The sequence below is a fragment of the Poeciliopsis prolifica genome, unplaced genomic scaffold, assembly GCF_027474105.1.
Source record: "Poeciliopsis prolifica strain line A6 unplaced genomic scaffold, Auburn_PproV2 SCAFFOLD045, whole genome shotgun sequence".
Lineage (NCBI taxonomy): Eukaryota > Metazoa > Chordata > Actinopteri > Cyprinodontiformes > Poeciliidae > Poeciliopsis > Poeciliopsis prolifica.
The window spans coordinates 2,986,683-3,007,899 of record NW_026562420.1 but is presented as its reverse complement, the minus strand read 5'-3'; the positions used below and the strand labels follow the sequence as shown (position 1 = coordinate 3,007,899).

Below are 21,217 nucleotides of genomic sequence, written 5' to 3'. Positions count from 1 at the left end.
CCATATTTTACGTGCGTCATACCTTCAGTAGCGGCTCTGATGACATCGATGTCATGACTCATTGCAGCACTGCCAGGTAAGAACTCCTCACGGAGAACCATGGCCTCGATCCGAACTTCAAACCTACAAACCAAGACAGTGAGAGGATTGCCTGGCAGCAGATGGAGAGCTGCTGAACCTCTTTCTTAAGAGCAATTGATTTTTGGTTGTTATTTGAAATGTTACTGAATCCTGGGGGAAATGGAATATTTGTGTATATCATACATTGAACTGAGTTTTGGAGTTGAAACTGGTTCTTCATTTACCCTTTATAAAAAGGAAGAACTGTTTTTTTTCTCTCACTGAGATTATGCCAGATAAAACATATTTTTGTTTTAGGTCTATTATGAAAACCAAAAATATTTCTAAGTGCTGAATGGCAGAAGAATAAGAAAGATATTTTGTTCTTGTTTTTGAGATTTTAAAAAATGTCCTTAAATTCTAGTCAGGCCATTGCCTTCCTGTATAACTGCTCAAAAAACAAAGTCACTACCAGCACAGTCTAGTCTTGGATTCAATCCAGTGGATTTTCTATCGGCAAGTCAGTGAACAGAAGGAGAAGTTTAAAAAGGATGTTGAGTTTCTGCGCTGTTTTAGAATTGTAGTCTGCCTGTAATTTAGCAACGGCAGCAGAGGAAGTAAATGAAGCCGTTCAGTCCATGGTCGCATTTCCAAATATTGACAGCTGCCTCATTTGAATCAGCTCTTCACTCTTCACAGTGGAGGATGGTTGTTTACCTGAAATTTTCTGCAACTTCAGATAAACAGCTTTATGGTGTCAAACTGGCACATTGCAAATGTCACAGGCAACTGGTAGAGATTTAGTAAAATTTAGAACCTCAACATAGGCCACGCCTCCAGGAAGCAAAGGTTTCTCAATACCTGAGAGCCCAGACCGTTGTGAAGAAGCAAATAGCATAGGTCAAGGGTCTGGTTTTAACAGGTTATTAAAATCAAAAGTTAGCATCAGTATTAAGCAGAATCACCTTTTAAACTGTAAGACTGGGTTCAAATAGTTACAGGTCTGCTTTCATAACAGCTATTTGTTATGAAAGCGAACTGTAGAAAATCTACAGGAGACAATCCAAGTGAAGGGAAGAAAGTCCAGACTATTTTGGAAGTGAGATTTTTTTTTACAGCAGAAGTGGACAGAAAGGCAACAACTAGGAAACCATTTCTATATTCACTAATTAAAATGCTTAAAATAAATGCAACTCAGCATGACCTCAAGTTTATACTGCCAGTTTAATCTGAAAACTAATACCAAAATAAATTTTTGGTATTAGTTTGAAGTACATATTTTTCTACCAATTAAATGAGACAGTTGACAATATGAACTGTGTTATTCAGCAGAACATTTCCAGCCTCCTGCAAACTCCCCAGAAAGGTTATGAAATCATCTCCATTCAGCACCTCAGGATAAACTCTGTATTATCTGTCAGAAACTGCTGACTCCAGATTCCCTTTTGATGGAAATGCCTTTGCATGCACTGCTCCACCACTGAAACCAGCTTACCGTGGCACCTGGATCAGGAGGTACATAAAGGAATCAACCAGTGTCAGCTTGTCTGGGTCTCCTTTAAAAGTTTGCAGTTTCTTGATCTGCAGAGAAGATAAAAAGCGAGAGGAAGCTGAGCAGAATCCATAGTTTTTTTTGTTTTTTTTTTGACAAAATGTCTTTGATGAGTATTTTCGCCATTCATACGTGACCACAGGCCAAACACACAGACCTCCTCTGCGTCAGGCAGGAGCTTCAGCAGGTCTTTGAGCAGCTCAGCTCCATAAATCTTCCCCTCTCCACATCGGATGTCTTCAACAATGGAGCGGTTTGACCTTAAAGACAAACATCTCATTTTACTTAAGCTGTGCAGGTGCTTTCTGTGAATGCCTGTTCCTCCCTCGTGTTCACAAAGGCACTAAATTGAAGCTAGTTCTGATTATCCACTGACCCATTTTGTGTGAGGGCTCTAAACAAATGAGAAAATCCTCCTGTCACTTATCTTAGCCGTCAGTTTGTCTTCAACTGCAAACATTTAAACAGGACAAAACACATGCTGAGCTGCACATGGATTCATGTGTCTCTGCTGGGAATGTGAACACTAAATAATTTCAGTCATGCTTCGTCTTACGTCAGAACCTTTGCATTGCTGCAACTTTATATCTGCTTACAACACTACAAAAAAATAGAAAGGGTCTCAGACATGAGTTCATACTTTCTATGACACAAGGTGTGAAAGAGGAAAATGTGGTTGCCTTTCAGTGTGTAAAACATCAGCAGGTTTGAAGGATTGTATCAAACAGACAGAGTTACATGAAAAAGTCCTGAATCATTCTTTTCCCCCCTCATTTTTAGGCGTTTTATTGAGGCTTTTTGAAGTTTGTTTTGGCTGGTTCTGGTCGTTCTGGTATTAATAAAAGTATTACAGCAAAATTCTACACTGCATAAGAAAAAGAAAAGAGAAACGTTTTAAAAATTTCAAAATGCAAAAACAGAAATTTCAAGCACTGGGTCAGGAATCACAGAATATTCTAAATCATCTGTACTCTCTGACCCTGGGAGTATCAGAGTCATCATATCAGTGTCTTTGAAAAAGTATTCTGTCTTTATGTTGGAGTTGCAGGTGTCACAACATTTTTCACACATATAACAACTTAGAGTAGTTGTAGTGTCCTCTTGTTGTTCCTTTGGTAGGTGAATGACAGGACCAAGGTTACAAATAACACATGAAGACTTCTGACATTGTTCACAATAGTCAGCTGTGTACAGCTCACAGTCTGTGTTAATGACATATTGGGTCAGATAGTGTAACATATAAAACAAAAAGACTCCTGGCTTGTCCTGATGTACTACATTCTTCTTCATTTTCAGTTTCAATTATTTCATTCTGAACTGCAAAGACTTCATCTAGAGAAAATATCTTCCTGGATGATACATTGCTGTACAGAAAAACCTTGCAAACAATGGCTTCTCTGTAAAAGGTCCAGATACTGAGCCACAGACTTTCTGGTAATACTCAAGTTCATGATGCTACGTATTGTGGCATTCATGCAACAGTTGAAGAATGAGTTGGAAAATTTGCAAAAGTACATGTTTGGCACAAGATTAACATCCACACTGTTGAAATCATCTGTGTCATTTTGAATTTCATTTTGTGAGTTTTCTTCTGCTGAAGAGGATTCTTCCGATGATGAATCCTGATAAATTTCCTCAAAATTTGTCACAGTTTGGTTTCACATCCAGGTCCATCATCATGTCTTCCCAACAACAATACACATTTTTGTAATATTTGTGTTGGTAAAGAGTTAGCAGTTATTGTAAAGGTAACTCTCTCAACCTGTGAGCAAACAAACACATCCAGGTTCATTTGGTCATGAGGAACAAAGTCTTTTGATGCCTTTACTGTCAAATCCATAGTTGTAGTTTTGACAGTATCATGTCCTTTTTGTCTTCAGTGTCAAAAGCAAAGTATTTTGATCTCTCGTCCTCAGAGTTCTCTACTAAACCACTTATGCCTCTTATGTTTTATCCTAGCAACTTTTCAACTCCCTTCGTAACAAGAAATCCAAGGATCCATAAATATCAAAATCCTCTTGACTTGATGTTCAGCTAAAATGGTTTGTAGACTCAGTTTGAAGTCGTCTCTCAGGAATCGATCTGCCTCCAACCAAGTTGAGAAGCAAACTGAGAATTCTTGAATTCTTGTATCTTTGTGAACATTTATGACATCATCAGTGAGATAGAGATTCTCATCGACATGATGATGTCAAACTTGTGCCATCATCATTCTAGTGCCCAAAAATTTCAGAATTTCATCACTGAATGACTAACAGCCTGTTACTCTCACTGCCACAATGATGAAGTGTTTTGAAAGGCTGGTGAAAGATCTTATCATCTCACAACTTCCCTCCTCTTTTGATCTGCTCCAGTTTCTACGGCTCCAACTGCTGCACAGAGGATGCTGTTTCCACCACACTTTTTTTGTTTTTAAAATCAGCTGAGAAGGATCAAGAACATTTAATTCCTGGGGATATTGATGTTTGACACTTTGACATGGTCCTTCCAATCCTCTGGTCTGGTGAAGAAAGCTCAGCAACATCTGCACTTTTTATGTCGGATGAGAAGAGCAAACCTCCCCATCCTCACCCTCCTTCCATCCTCACCACTTTCTACAGAGGGACAATAGAGAGCAAACTAACCAGCAGCATATTTGTCTGGTTTGGAGCATGCAACACCTTTGACTGGCAACATATAGAGAAAGTGGTGAGGACAGCTGAGAGAATCACTGAGGCTGAGCTTCCTTGCATCTCTAGTTTCTAGCTGTGATAACTGAAGCTGTGCATTGACTCTAGATCGTTCCTCTTTATGTCCAAAGATAATAACTTCAGTTTTGTTTCTGTTCAGCTGGAGAACGTTTTGATACATCCACACATTTATCTGAAGTATTTATTCAGTGACTGGTTGGGTTGTGAGTCTCCTGGTGACATCATAATGTAGAGCTCCGTACTTATGGTAACTAATCTTATTTCCTGTTAGTGAGAGCATATAAATATTGAATGAAAGGGGTCCCAGGATCAAACCTTGTGGTACCCCGCATGTGACTTCTGTCCACTTCGATGAGAAGTTTCCTTTTCAAACAAAGAAATCTCTGTTCTATATGTAAGATTCAAACCAGTTGAAAACAGGACCGGAGAGTCTGACACAACTCGCTAGCTGTTTCAGTAATATGTCATGATCAACAGTGTCAAATGCTGCACTGAGGTCCAACAGAACCAACACTGTGGTTCTTCCACAGTCTGTGTTTGTATTGATGTTATTAAACACTTTGACTAGGCCAGTCTCAGTAGTGTGGTGAACCTGGAAACCAGACTGAAAGACATCAAAGCAGTTAGTTATTATTAAGAAATTATTTAACAGTTTAAACATCGCTTTTTCAATGATTTTGCTCATCATATTGTTTATCAGTATTATCACCATAGAAGGATTTTCTGATATAGTGGACCCCTGCCCATAGTATGATGTTGCCACCACTATACCCCACAGTCAGGATGATTAGCAGGTGATAAGTAGTTCCTGTATTTTCCAAATATGTCAAATTTTAAGTGTGAAGTGGCTTCCATTTCTGTATTAGCAATCATTAACATTTTTGCTTTTTGATCAACCGTCTCTGACCAAAGACCTTCTTCTGTCATCTCTTTTCTGCCAGATTTAGCGCTTACAGTTCTCTTCTGTTTCCACAGAAAAAAGACCACCCTGATTTTTGAGACAATACAGAATATATACCAGAAAAACAGGAACAGTCAAAATTGGATGAAGTTAATGTAACAAATAAAAAAAAATAGAACCACAAAATACATCCAAATTATATTTTTTGTTTTTATTTCTATTTGTAATTAAATTTTAACAGCAATGAGCACTAATGAATAAACTGAGTGAAATTAGCTTTGGATTATATAAGGATCTGGCCTTATGTAATGCATTAGACTGAGCAATAATAAATTGCAGCTGACAAAAAATAAAAAAAGTCCCAAACAGAAATAAACACTGCTGCAGTGAGGTCAGTCAAATGTCATTCAAATTTATTGGAGAGCTATGCAAATCTGTTGTCATGGAAACCCTTTTTGAACTCTACTGCGACTATCTGTTTCAGAACGGTTGGACTCGTTTCGAGATTAGTTTAAAAAATGTTACCTACTCACTGGACAAGGGGTTAGCTGCCAAATATTCTCGCTCAAACCACATCCATCATATTGATTCAAGCTTTAGCACAGTGAGGAATTAAGCTAAACCTAAAACTGAGAGTATGCTAAGAAATGGTTTCAGACATGTTTCTCACAAGTCAAAGAACTTAAATAAAAATATGCTGAGTTTTATTTTTCGGAGTGCATTTTCATTAAAAGGCAGCAGATGAATTAAAACGAGAGGATATGATGACAAATAAATGCTTTATTGTAGTTTTACTGACTACGTTGCATTTACAAATATAGATGTAATGATAAGAAGTAATCAGGAAGTATGGATTTTTCCCTAATTTTTCTCTAATTTGAATTCATAACACCTCTACACCTACCCTTTTAAATTTTCCTAGTTCTATTTTTTTTAATTGGTCTGTCAACAAAAACGACTATAATGCTAAACAACAGTGGGTTTATTTAGATTTTTCCAACTTTTATAACATTATCACTGAGCCTTCAAATAAAGTTTAGTAGTTCAGAAAATGTCATAGACAGATAATCAAATGTTTCACGTTATAAGACCTTTTGCGTCATTTGAATGAATGTGTTCTGTTTACTCATGATCGTTATCATGTAAAACTTGGGAATTTTAATCCCCAAATTTATTCACATCTGCAACACGCGAACATGTACTTGTGAGCATGTTTAATTTATTGATTCAGTAATTTGTTGAAAACTCAGTCAGTTCTGAATCTGGCAAATTTCTATGTAAATTGCTGTGTTCTAAAGTGTTTTTTACACTTATATACATATTATATATGCTGGCATATATCATATAGAGAAATAGAGAACATTTATGAAGTAAAATGAAGCTGACAGGAAAGAGGCTACAAATTTTGCGCTGTCACTCCTGTCAGCCGATGCGAGGCGAAGGACACAAACGCCAAGGGGTGGACAGACCAGGAATCAAACCGGCGCTTCACTGATTGCAGGGTAAACTCCTACCACTGATGCATCATTAATAAGCAGTAATAAAAAGTATCAATATAAATAACTAAAATAAAATTAATAATGGGAGGTTAGCAGTCTAATGACATGAAAAATGAAGCTCTTTCGTTGCCAACCTCTGAGGTTTTCCATCCATCACTTCAGTATCTGCTCCCAGCCTTCCATCAGTGACAGACTTCTTGGTTCTTGCACCTCTAATCGCTTGACCAGCTAATACGCTGACCTTTGGGGTTCTTTTGCCTTCAACATTGGCACTAAGGATTTACTTTTAATAACATGTAAATTTAATAAACTTCAACTGAGTCTGCTTCTGGGTCGAACTACAACCATCACTAATTAGAACATAAAACAACTATAAACACTATAACAGTATACTGTGGACATCAGCAAAACAGTATAAAATAACCAATGTTTGGCATTTACAGCAAGAAAAAAAAAATCAACTGTGTGTCTTATGGACACAGTCCAATCTGGTCTTTCAAATTTACAACTAACTTACTTCTTAAATTGCTTGAGGAAAATGCCCACATTCATTCCTCTTTTGGAGTCAAGGATGCTGACCTAAAACCGGAAAAAGAATAGAATATGATTTAAATATAGCAGAAAAACAAAGACCCATCTGCAATGCATGCCTGTGTTTTAAGTGTCACACAACACCACAGCACAAACCATTTCCACTGGGTCACAAAATTAGATTCTCTAGTCAATCTCTTCAGATTGATTAGAGTCCTGGGTCCCGATTAGTGGTGCACCGATAAATCACCCAGCCGATAAATCACCCAGCCAATAAATCGGCCCGATTTTTTTAATTTTGGGAAATCAGTGATTGGCCAATGCTTCCATGAGTAGCGTTTTTTTAATTTATTTTTTAAAATTACTTCTAAATCTGACATATTTTTACACACTGAATAAATGTGTTAAAAGCTTAATTTGTATTAATACTTCACTGTGAGTTTATTGTGTTGTAATAACTCTGAGCTGTTTTTTCTGCACTCGCCTCATTCCTGCTGTTGTCCTTAAAGGAGCGGGACCTCGATATACGAGTCGAGGTTCCAGTTGTTGCCGTTGTGCCTCGTAAAAAGGCTGTGTCTTCCTGCTGCCCGAACAGCTCCTCAACAGAGCGAACGTCGATTTGGTACTGCTGCTGCCGCACCGCCAGAGTCCAGATGTTCGGCTTCCCCCGTACCTTCTCCTCTGGGATGGGCTTCCAGAAGAAGCTGCGCACACGGCGCTTTTTCCTTGGGTTGTGGTTGGCGGGCGTCGTTGCCAGAGGGGGAGGAGGTGGGGGAGGGAGGGGAGGCGGCGGGGGAGCTTTATGTTGGGCCTCATTTAGGGGGTCAGTCTGTCCAGACATAGAGGACGGGTCAGAGGTAGTAATGGAGGAGGTGGTGCAGCTGCTCTCCTCGCTGCTGCAGCTCTCTGGCTCATTGGTTGGAGATGAACAACTCATAACCAGAACAAAAAGAGTCAACACTCAGCAAGATCTTTGCTGAGAAAGTCGGTTTAAATAAGCTGTTGATGTTTACTTCTGCATCTGTTTGCTCTGCAGTCTGATGAATGAAGGTGGGAGTCCCTTCAACTAGTCACACAGAAGAGAAAACACAAATCCAGTTGGATCCATCTTCATCCCGCTGGTGGTCCTCCGTCACGCTGAGCAGAGCAGTCCGACAGAGACTCCCAGGGCGGGGGGGGCAGAGGGCAGCAACGGCCATGGAGCTGCAGGAGCAACAAAGACACAACGAGATTACCCAAAGGAAGTCATGCAAGCCATGAAACAGTCTGAAATTTTGAAGAAATAAAAGGGGAAGATGGGTGCTTGAAATTCAGGGAATACTCAGAAAAAAAAACAATGGAAACAATGGAAACAATAACTCTTGACTTCTCAACTCTGAGCTCCTGCAGTGGTTACAACCAGAAGAGTTAATTCACTGACTCCACGCCCAGCACCACAAGGTCTGACCAAAGCGAAGCGACTGAAGTGAACTTTAAGGAAAATTTAATTTCCACATCTGTTTGCAACGCTATGTAAGTAGATTTTTCTGAGATGGTTTATTTTAATATTATTTTGAGTTGAGACCAACCTGTGTGATAAGCATTAGCCACATTGCTCCGTGGCATTAAAATCTGATGGCATTTAAATCTGGTTTAGCATGCCAAAACTGTAGCGTGCAAAACTATAGCAAGCAGGTCAACATTTAGTCAAACTTTTTACCTAACTTAAATAGCCAAAACAATTTTCAGATTGTGAAATGCTGACATGCAATTATGACACTTAATTAGTGTTAAAGAAACAACTCTCCAAAGAGTTAAATTTACACTCGCTGGACATGTAGCACTAAAAATTGTTTTTACTCAAGTAAAAGCAGACAACAAAAAAATTACTCAACTAAGAGTAAAACAGCATTTGGTAAAAAGTCTATTCAAGTACTGAGTAATTGATTAAATGATCAGTCATTTAATATTTAAAATGGCATCATCTGACGGACCAAAATATAGGTGAAAAATTTTGTATTTTATGGACCAAAATGACAATAATTGATAAAAGCAACCAAAATAACAAAATCGGACATAGGCAAATGTTTCCACATCAATTCCTTTCAACATTAAACTTCTGAAACTTACACAAAAACTACAAGTGTGTGTCTTTGTCTGCTGAATTTTTGGTTAAAACATGTTTGTTTTTCTTTCAGTGGGTAGAAACTCCAGAATTTTTACTCATGTAAAGGAGGCATAGTTCATAATAAAATTTCTCAAGTAAAAATAAAAAGTGCTTTATTGTACTTCTAAAAGTGCACTTTTAGAAGTATTTAATCTGTAACTTCATACAGATTGTTGGAGAAGTAAAGTGCAGTTTTCTCTTTTCACTTCCAGCTGCAATAACTTGCGTCTGCTGGTCTCATCTTTATTAAATCAGCTGTGACTCTCAGTGGCAGTGGGATCACTCACCCTCACCCAAAGACTCCTTTAAAATCCCATACAAAACATTCTATATTTATTTCAAACATTATGTTAGTACACTATTCAAACAGTTACTTTCTGGTGAATTTCTCTGCTTCCAGAGTTTACTGGTAATTTTCCCACCGGTTTCCAATGCTGTCCACCTGATACCCAGAGCTAGTTACTAATTAATAAAGCATACGTCACTAACCTGCTCGTGTTGCCAGCATCAGTCCGCTGTTCAAAGAGCCGGACCACAATGTCACTCATGTTTCATTTATGAGACTGAGAGAACATCTGACCTCATGCAGAGTCACCCCCCACACCTCCGCAAAGACAGCCACAACCCCTCACTTGTTGCGTTTCCATTACAAATGTGCACAAATCTTTATCTGTATTTTACTATTTACTTACCATGTTTAAAACAGTGGTGCCCAAAGTCGGTCCTCGAGGGCTGACATCCTACATGTTTCACTTCTCTCCCTGGTTTAACAAACCTGGATCAAATGATGTCTCATCAGAAGGTCGAAGAAGAACAATGACATGCTGGAAAGGTTGTTACTACCACCAGGTGGGAGAGAACTAAACCATGCAGGATTCCGGCCCTCGAGGGCCGACTTTGGGCACCATTGGTCTAAAAAATACAATTGCAGAATTGCAGTATTTCTATTAAATAAGACAAAACAATAAAATCACAGAAGAATACATTTGCTCCTGCAATAAGAAACAGATTTAAACATCTACATGAAATGTATTTGTGTATATGAATAGATATGATAGCACTTGCGTAAGGCATTGAACAATGAAAACTGTCTGCTGTTCCGTTTTCTAGAGTGGAAGCTAAAAAGTCTGACAACGTCTTTAGAGGAATATATTTCTTTTCTTCTAAACTTCACAACCCTTGTGTATATAACGTGAAGCACCAAATAAGTTGTAATGAATTCCAGAGTCCATCAGTATAAAAACAGAAACATCAGTTGTTGCCTCTGTTTGTTTTATGACAGACTTTTCCCTTTTAGCTGAAAATGAATTTAACCGGAAGAAGCTGTCACCACCACTACCAAGTCCAAAACAAACATACTTCCACTCAAACTCCCAGATGTGCAAATAACTAAGGTCGAGTCACCAGCACCAATAAACCCTTGTTGCTGATTTCTACTCTGATTTCCTGGGGGGGTCAGCAGGTCTCTGCAGACCACAGGGCTTTAACTCACACCCAGGGGGCAAAGAGCCACGTTCACAGGGGATTTGGTCGCTGTCACTTCATCATCATTACCATGGCAATGCTCATTAGCAGAAAGCATATTGCGTAACACTCAGCAAGACGTTGTTGCTGTTGAGGAAGCTTGGGTCTGACCACCTTGATCCAAACGTTTCCAGTGCTGCAGTGGCAGTTAGTTGTTCTGATAAGTCATAGTTACAAACATTTGACTAATTTAAAAAGTCCAATTTGAAATCCTTCTTGGAATGTGATATCAACCTCTTCAAGTATCGTTACTATACCTGAAGATAATGAAACTCAGATGTAGTTAGTAACAGCTCCACAGCAGTAAAACCAAGCAAGACTCATTATACAAGTTGTACAGGAGGGGATACTCTAATCCTACAACTGATATGCAGGGTTAGCGCCAGCCAGTCGCAATAGTACACTTTCTGTTTATAAGCTGATCCACAAAGCTTTTAAATCAACTGTAATTCAGAATAATTATAACTATGAGATCAAATGTAACCATAACCTTCTGTCATCTGCTCATGTTGGCTACCAAGATCCATAACACTAAGGGTGCACCAATTGCAGTTTTCTGACCAATTGCCAATTACCAATCTTTATAAAGCCAAACCTGCTGATTTTGGCCAATACTAAATTGTTTGTGTAAAATGTCGCTAAATATAGCAAGAAAGTGAGTTGGCAACATTGGGGTGACTATTATTAATTGCAAATGTCCAAATGTGACCTGGAGAGCCGGTGTATCAGCCAAACCTCTCATAGCAGAGTATAAGAGGACAGTGGCTGACCTTTAGGCCTTTGCTGAGGTAGGTAAGATCGGGGGAAAAGATCGGCTTCACATGTATCAGCCAATTACTGATACCAAGATTCATCTGTGAACCTCTTCGAAAAGTTGGAATGCAAACCTCTCGTATTAATATCATGTTGAACATAAAAAAAATGCATGTACATGTTTAAAGTCAAACCAAGTAACACCATTTTATTTCTGCCGTTTTTCTGAGAGTTCTTGGACAATCTGAGAAGGACATCATTTGGGAACATTTGCTGCAACATTGACTTATCTTCCTGATTTCATGTCGCTCACGACAGAGCAAACACACACCCTGTTGTTGAAACAGCACACAACAGCAGCTCAAACACACACTAGCCAGGTTACTATTGCCCAGATACCAAAGACAAAAGAGCTGCCACAGAACACACACAGGGAACACAAACAGCAGTGGTGAGCTGAGCAGTGGAACCAGAGCATGTGACTGCAGGATGATCCATGATGTATGCAGCTTCATTCCCTATGTTGTCCTCCTTCAACATCAAACATCTTCTCACTGTTTGTGTTAAATATACAAAATGAACCAAGACATCAAAAATATCTTTATCCGCAGGATGTTTATCACATTTTTTTTATTATTGATAAGCCATCCAGAAAGCCGTGTCAGTGGAAAAAACAGAGCACAAGGGGACCTTTTACGCCGGAAATCCTGGATTTCTCTAATACTTCCAAAGACCTGAGCTGTTTCACCGTTGTGTCTGCACTTTCTGGGTAAACTAAGGCAGGCCCCGATCAAGTGAATTATTCATTTCACCATGAATCACCTCTTTCTCTCTTCTTACCCAACTGTCCTAAACAGAGTCCCTTAGCAACCCAAAGGCAAATTACATGAGCAAGCCATGGTCACATCACACACTGAAAGGGATCAAACTCAATGACATGCATAACTGTCTAATGGATATGTAGATTTTGCTGAACAAAAGTAGTGTTTACATCGTCTTGGAAGAGTAACCATGGCTCTTTTTGTCATATTGTAGCCATAAGCTGTAATGTATCAATGTGTTTCATTTGGATTTGAAGTGATAGACCAACACACAGTGGTGCATAATAAAATGAAAATTATAGGAAACATTTTCCTATTCTGTTCTACAAAACAGTTCAGTTCAGTTAGACTGGATGGATCCTCAATCCCTCCAGGAAGTGGCAACACAAAATCACACTTATCAATGCATGTTCTTCTCATAATTCACAAATTTTCCACAGACTTGCAATTTTCTGCAAATCTGATCAATCACCTCAACATTTTCTGTATTTCATTCTTTTCTGACCAATCACCATAACTTGGCTGAATTTTGACCAGTCCCCTTCTTGCCTCCTTCTAATTTAACTTCCTGTTTCTCTTGAAAGCAGAAACTGAAAGATAAAAGCATTTGTATATACAGTTGATGTTAAATTGATTCATGTTGACCAATGTGGAATTGTGTTTTTCCACTTTGACAACTCCCCGAGACATGATTTTAATTGTATCAAGACTGCCATTTCAAGAAACATTATTTGCTAATTAAAGATTAACTATGTGAAATTCCTTTTTGGGAAGATTATGTGCAACAACTTTTGCATTATGATATGGAAATTGTTCAGCATATTTAAATTTGTATTTTAAATTTTCAAATACTAAGTTTGGTCAGTGAAAAAATCTGAAACTTGGGGCTTCTGTCTCACTGCTCGTACAGAAACAAACTGTTTTGATTGACACAATAGGTTACTCAGGAAGGATTAATGTGGTCCACACAAAACATGCACTGTGCCCCACCCGGTCTCAAATCTGCAAAATCTCCTTTAAGGAGATTGTGTAAAAAGGTCACTATTTGTCTAGGAAATAAGGCATGAATGGCTAATAAGGCCAAGGTACAGCATGGTACCTCAAACCATGTGCAGCTCAGACTACAGTACTGCTAAACACAAGTTTATCTGTTAAAGAAAAGTGCCACATACCACAATGCCCCTTACACCCTGTCCTACTTTATTCTTTTTCCTCTTTGAAATATTCCAAAACTCAATAAAATAAAACAAATTTGACGAAAGTATATATTTTTAATCTTCACAATGAAAACCAGCAAAAGTGGTGCTGTTCATTTATTTGCTTGAGTAATCCACCAGGAACATTTAGCTAGAGATATTTTGCTTTGTAACAACCAATGAAAGAACTGCATCGGTCTGTCGTGGTGAAGAGAGAGCTGAGCTGAAAGGCCAGACTCTTGATTTGAAATTTGGTTCCGTGCTTCCATCCTGATTTATTGTTGAGTACTCTGGGTGTTGAGAGAAAAAACTTATGCAAGATGGATTTCCTCTCCAGATTAGAGCCACTGCTTCTCCACATTAAGAGGAATCAGTTATGGTATCTCTGGCATCTGGTCAGGATGGATCCTGGATGCTTCCTGCTTAGGTGTTTCAGGATAGGGTCAGGGAAGAGACGCAGAGGAAGACCCAGGACATGCTTGAGGGAATATGTTTTTTGATTGACATGGTAATGCCTTCGAATTACCGCAGAGGAGCTGGAACAAGTGGCTGGAGAGAGAGAAGGATGGGCCTCTGCTTAGACTGCAGCCTCTGTGACCCAACACTAGACCAGGCTAAAGTAGATGAGTGGATGAGTGAGTGGATGGATGGATGGATGGATGGACGGACGGACGGACGGACGGACGGACGGACGGATGGATGACTGAATGGAAATTTAGTGTTTCCTCTGTGAATCTCTCAGCTGTGGGATCAGAAAAGATGATGTGGTAAAAAAACATTCTATTTCTATCATTCTACATGTTACATCAGCTCCAAAGCTCTGCTTCTGAATTAGAAATGATTATGATTGCAATATGAATCCATCGCTGCACATTCATCTAAATTGTATGGTTACTGTGCTAACTTTATCCGTAACACCTGTAGAGTAAGACATGCAACATAAAGCGACTACAGCAGCAGTCATACAGTACCACCTGCCCCCTCTCCAAGCTTAGTACAAATCTGTTAATAACAGCCTGCGTCTGCAATGAGTTTTTCACATTCTGAAGATTAAAGCTGCCAGTTTGCAGCTCTATCAATTACTGTGTGAGCAGGCTTCATACAGATTCAGCTCAGGCTTCTGTGACTAACCACTACACCTGCAGCCTGTCAGCTGACCTGCAACTTAACGTGGCATTGTATCCCATCGTCACATAACAAACCCTAAAAGCGGCGCAAATCTCCAGCAAACAAGGAATCCAAGCTAATCCTCCTAATAACTAACTCAGCCAGAAGAAAAAACACCTCCCTCATTAAAAAGCTGTAAGTTAGCAGCAGGTAATTTGGTGCTATATAGTCTATATGTGAACAGGACCGGCGATCAGAAGGTGTATGCCTCTACCAACACTTTAAACTTTTGAAAAAGACATGCAGAAACAAAATACAAGTCTTTCCTTCTCTACTCGTCTTCCTCGTGCGAAGCATAAACCCAACCTGTCAGTTTGAGTTTTATATCCCTGCCATATAAAAGGGAGAGTTGAGCTGAAAGTCTGTTTGTGTATGTTTATATTCACGCACATACAGATAAAAAGTGACAAATGGAAGTAGAGTAAAACAAAATCAATGAATCCTAAATTAACCGTTATCACTCCTGACCACTGATACTGACAGGCTGTGGATTTATTATGTAAAAGTGTATTTACTGCAATATTGCTGTGATAACTGATTGACATCCTTGATATGCACAGAAAGATAAGATAGACTGTTTAATAAGACAACAAAACTTTGAAGAGAGTCTTCAAACTTTTTTCTAACTTTTCATCAGGAATCCATGACTTCCTTTTCCCCTGGCATATAAATATGACCTTGCAGATATCTGTCGGTGACACCCTGCAGAGATAGCTATACACTAGCATTGATAGTGGTATCAGCTGATATTAGTCATTTTTTCACATATCAGTATCAGCCAATAAATAAAAATGAGCCAATATCTTCATCTTCCATCTTGTTGCCGTTAGTTTCAGGAGGGGAGGAGAGAAAGTTGGTCATTGATGTGGCAGTAACAGCAATGCAGCAAAAGACTGGGGAGTGTAACTAACTGCAATCTTAATATCAGATATTGATATTGGCACAAATTTCCATCAATGACTGAAAGATAAAAAACAAGTAGAACTCTGACAAACAGAACTCATCTAAGTACATGAATCTGGACCCGACTGTCGGCTCCAGATTCATGTACTTAGAGTCCAAATCAGCTTCAGTTACAAATTTACCAACTAATACATCAGTTTAGTGTCTATTAATGAAAGTTCAGTTCTGATGTGCTTTGAGGTCACTGTATATCAAAGTATTTAAAACTGTCCCAAAACAGTAAATCCATCCTGTGCTGGAAAGTCCCACCTGACCACAGAGGCAGCGGTGCAGGTATCCTAAGAGGGCATGTTCCAGAACCGCAGCACCCATGGTGTCACCGAACAAGCATTGAATCACCTAATGAAATATACAGCAAGAAAACAAAACCTACTGCAGACATGTACTGATGAGGCGGCCATTCGGGCCGCGGAGCTGCAGATCACAGGCACAGTTTCCAATCCTTCCACTTTTTGGTCTTTTGTTGAGCGGTGATCAGTGTCTGGCCTGAAGCAAACCGCTGCGCCGGTCCCCTCCTCTGGCTCTGGGGCCCAATTGTTGCTTCAGCAATCCAAGCCGGCTGCCAACAGCAGCTTTAGGCAAACCCACCTCTTGGTTTCACAGCTGCAGAGCCAAGTCTGCCACAGCAGCTCACTGATTAATCACATAATATGAGCACAACAACAACACGAGTTCTTAAAACTAGCTTTGACAACTTGGTGAATGAGACGCAGGTTGAGGTGACAAAACCTACAAAGCAGCTGTTCAGGTCGTTATGGAGACAACTGCAGGGTAACGAGGACAGAAAGCAAACATGTTTATATGACGCTGGGGAATCATGTTTATCCAAGAGTGCTTTAACACCTGAGAAGCATGAGGCTCACACTCACACACCCTGGCTTTTGTATGCTTAAAAATATTCAACTTTTTCTTATAAAAATGGTCAAAATGATAATTCCTTCTGGAAGACTGAAGAATTTTTCTTGGACTTTCGCTGCTTTTCAACTCATTTTTAGCTCACTTCCTAAACACGGGAAACAGAACTTCATAAATAAACGGGACTGGGGTTTTTTGCCACTTTTGGTGCAGTTTGCTCCTACTTCCTTAAGAGATCCACCAATGAATCAGATGCTCACTGAGTCGGCCTTCTATCACCTGAGGAATAGTTCCAGGATTAAAGTACTAGTGTATAAGATCTAGCAAAATTCATGCGTTTATGTCTAGTGGCATTGATTACTGGCTCAAAAGTCAACCTTCCAGTTCTAATGTCCTTCCACTGAGAGAAGAGACTTTAAAATACTGTTAGTCTATAACCCACTGAACGGCTTAGCATCACAATGCATTAAAGACCTGCTGCTGTTGTATCAACCTTCCAGAACCTCTCAGGTCTTCTGGTTCTGATTCTGCTCTTCATCCCCAGAACTATGTAGAACCAAATGAGGAGAATCAGCATTCACCTTCTGTGAACCACAAATCTGGAACAAACTTCCAGAAAACTGCAAAACAGCCAAAACACTAAAACAATTCTATAAACCCACTTGTTTAGAGTTGCTTTTAAATGAAACATTCATCAACATATTTAATGTGTATGTGCTTGATGATTTTAGTGATGGCATCTTACAAAACATAATGTTTTTTGCTTGTTCCATAATTGGTGACAGTTTGATGGTTGTATGATGTAAAGCAGTTATAATGGCCCTGTTGCTAAATAGACTTGACTTGATCGTCCCTGAAGCGATTGAGTGAAATCAGATCCAGTCGTTTCAAACTTCAACACAGACCATGAGAAAGACTTTTGCCACATGCGTAGAAAAGACATGATCTAAAACACAATTTAGTTTGGTGTTTGTCGATACTTTGATCTTTTACTTTGGAGCAATAAATCAAACAGGATCATTCATCTTTTCCTCCACTATTTTTCTGCCTCTCCTGCTTTCCATGACCACAAATTGAAATTTGACTTTGAAGGAAAGGTTACGTTTTTCAGACAACAAAGAATGATCAGTTCAGCCGAGTTGCCAGCAGCTCGCTGCTCCCACAAAGATAAATCAGGTCCCCTCAGCGTCCTCCTTGCTGTGACGTCAGAGAAGTGAGTTTTCTGTGTTACTCTCGGCCTCCACAGCAACCAGAGGGGGTGTCGCCATGCTCCTCTCTCACCTAATCCAGCAAACAGCCCTACTGACTTTTTTTGTTTTTGTTTTTCACACATGGGTATTGTTCCAAACACTTGAATGTGCTGGACCATAAATCATTTATGCATGAATAAAAGTGTAGGAAAAAAAAAACAAAAAAAAACGCCAAGACGGCTGTGGTGTGAGGCAGAGGACAAAAGGGAATGGGAGCAGGTTTATAAAATCAAACATGGAGAAAAAAGAGGAAGGATTTGCTAGTGGCGCCTTAGCAACAAGGCGATACCATGCCATCTAACCTACCACATGTCAGTGTGTCGAAAAAATATTTAGGTCTCTTGAACTTTTTCAAATTTTGTCACATTGTCACCTCAAACTGGGAAAAGTTGTTGTTTTTTTTTTTCTTAAAGAAAAAAATAAAACGTGTGTACAATCTGATAAGCAAAACCTTGTAGTGGGAGCATCATGCTATATAGGGCGTTTTCTACATGAGGGACATGGTCAGAGTTGAAGGGAATCTATATAAAGAACAAAATAAAACTCATACAGGCTGCAAAAGACCTAATGCAGGACGGAGGTTCACCTTCGAGCAGAAGAACAACCGGAAAACAGACACAGAACTAAAATGAAATGGTTTAAAGCAAAGGATGTTGATGTGTTAGAAAGGCCTAATCAAAGTTCAGATGAGAAACTGTGGATAACTTAAACTTGCTCTCCATAAAGTCTGACTGAGCTCCAGTCACTCTGCAAGAGTTAATGTGTAAAACTGGTGGAGACAAGATGCCTGACAGCAGTAAAAGTTGGATGTCCAAAGTATTGTCTCAGGGTCTGAATGCATATTAACTCTGGCCAGGTTCCTTGCCTCTGCAGAGGGTGATCCTACCATCGCCATGGTTACCAGACGAAATTACACACAAGTGGATTCTTACTTTGTGATTGAATAACTGCTGAATGCAATCGGATTCCCTGGACTGTATTTATGTGTATTAGAGTGAAGTTGGGATGACTATAAACACGTATGAATTTCTTCTGATTTTTAATTGAAAATAAATTTAAAGCAATCAAAAATGTTCCTCCCACTTCACAATTAGGCACCACTTCAAGTTTGTCAGTTGTAAAGTATACATTGCATTGTTTGGTTGTAATGTGGAAAAAAGTGTAATTTTTGCACAAAAAACAACAAACAAACAAAAAATATTTAAAATATGTAAAACACAGTTGTTGGAAGTGAACTTTGACCTTAGTTTATCCCAACTTGTAACCCATATATTCAGCAGATCATTTCAGCTGCATTTCTGTGGAGCGATAAAGCAGAAAACTTTATGAAATATTTTAAAAATTCACATCTGATTGATTTTTTTTTCTTCTGAAAAACATTCACTAGTTTAGATACAGGAAGATTTTAAACCATACTGAGAGGTTTCCTGTATTAATAAACAGGAAACGTCCTGCATGACAGATATAATTAAAATGATTTCTTAACTGTTGTAATACAGGTACAATATTTTCATTCAGATTTGTTCAGTGCTGCAGCACGTTAACATCCAAACTGAGATTTTAACAGAACCTGATCTAAATCCTGTTCTGTCTAAAATAAACACATCAGGTGAATATTTGTTCTATGTTTCAGTAGCGGACAGGCTTAAGACACCAGAATCAAGGTTACTGCTGGAGTGATGTCATTTTTGGATCTGGACTGCATTGCAGGACACATCATATGTCGCTTTAAACAAACAGACAAACAGGTGTACAGAGATAAACTGCCCCTGTTCTTAGATGTGCTTGTCACGATACGGTGACTTTCCACGACAGAGTTCATTCCAGACCGCACATCCACGCACAGCATGATGCGGCGGTCCTGTCCCGCCTCACTTACCGGACAGAACTAGAGAGAGCTCCGCTGGGACTCGTCCTCCGCTCCGGCACCCTTTGGAGTTAGAAGGAGGCAGCTTTCCGAGGAGAAATGCGTCTGGATGTCAGATAGATGTGGAGCTCAGGTGAGCGTCCGCTGGGATCCTGGCCGAGCCGCAGCGCAGACAGACTGCGCAGCAGAGGCGCAGACCAGACCGCGGCGGTGTTCTGAGCTTCCTCGTAACGTGATTGGGCCAGGTGGAACAGGCGCGTTCACGTGCACGACCACCCCGGTCGACCGCGCCCGCGACAGCGTGCGGCCGCCGGTGTGATAACAAATCTGGTGCCTCAGGTGAGCTGGTGCAGTTCCGGTCAGAAGTTTCCATGCGCTGAGACACAAATGTCCTGATAATTGGGGCGATGAATGGTTTGTTTCTTCCGCTGGTTTCTGATATGGGCCAGATGGACGGAGTAGCATCAGAAAGACACAGTATTAAAAAAAAATCAAACATATTTATTTCCTTGTTTTGTATTACCTTTCTACATGAAGACCAGGGAGACTATTTTATGTGCTTTTTTCATGACTGCACTGAATTTATTTCATTCCAAAACTTTAGAAGTCTATGAACTGAATTTGATTTTTTGTCTCCTTCAGAAAATCAAATTTAGTTCATACAACAGTCATTTTCTTCTTGACTGAAGAAAATGATTAATAATTAAGTAAATAATAAGTAAATCCATAATTTATATAGAAGTTAAATTCTTTAAAATATTTTTCATTCATTCATTTTTTTTAACTCTATTTGTGCCACACTAAAATATTTACTGTCCTGGTCACCTCTATATGAACAATGTCTGGGAGAGCCAGTGATCCAGACATTATTTAAGTTCCTGCATTTTGTTGAGTTGGAAGCAGCAGGAGTGATCTGTCCTCATCTTTCCCATCTTGAAGTGTGGCATGGGAAGAATGCTTTAGTTTAACTTATTGTTGAAAAATACATGTTCTTAACGTGGTATTTTTGTCCCGCCTCATAAATGTACTCAAATCACAAGTATGATTTTTCTAAAATTTTTCATGTTAAGGTCATGCTTCTGCAATAAAAAAAGTAGTGTGAGGGTTTCCTGCACATATTGACCAGAGTGCCAGTAAAGGTTGAGGTCACTGTAGAGGGCAGAACTGGGCTGCAAAATAAAATGGACATCATTTGCTTTTCTTTCAAAGTTTTGTGAATGAAAGTTTAGAATGATCCCAATATAACAAAGCTCCATTAAAATCTTGGGTAGGCCTACACAAAGACAGTTTACCTTTACTCACTTGAACATAAGACTAGGAGTACATTTCCAGTCCCAGTCATTTGTCACTTTTTGTTCACTGGAAAACCATTTGCTCCAGACGGAGCAGCGTTCCTACAGGCCACGTCTGAACTCACAATCCTCTTCTAGATGAAACAAGTC

At 39.4% G+C, this 21,217-nt stretch overlaps 1 protein-coding gene across 4 annotated transcripts in view; it reads right to left on the bottom strand.

The window, feature by feature from the left end:
- fhdc1 (FH2 domain containing 1) overlaps nt 1-19,941 on the bottom strand; it is a 29,006-nt gene extending 9,065 nt beyond the window's left edge. The window contains exons 1-6 of one of the 4 annotated variants that reach the window (XM_055056651.1): nt 19,788-19,941; nt 7,718-8,436; nt 7,220-7,281; nt 1,770-1,872; nt 1,556-1,641; nt 23-123 (exon numbers count right to left, since the gene is read on the bottom strand). In XM_055056651.1, the coding sequence (XP_054912626.1) occupies nt 23-123; nt 1,556-1,641; nt 1,770-1,872; nt 7,220-7,281; nt 7,718-8,170 (805 nt within the window). In that variant the 5' untranslated portion in view covers nt 8,171-8,436; nt 19,788-19,941. Of the gene's footprint in view, nt 1-22; nt 124-1,555; nt 1,642-1,769; nt 1,873-1,988; nt 2,708-7,219; nt 7,282-7,717; nt 8,437-16,176; nt 16,392-19,787 lie in introns of those variants that run through there. The other 3 variants (XM_055056652.1, XM_055056655.1, XM_055056654.1) reach the window with 3 other exon arrangements.
- Nucleotides 19,942-21,217: the final 1,276 nt, after the last annotated feature.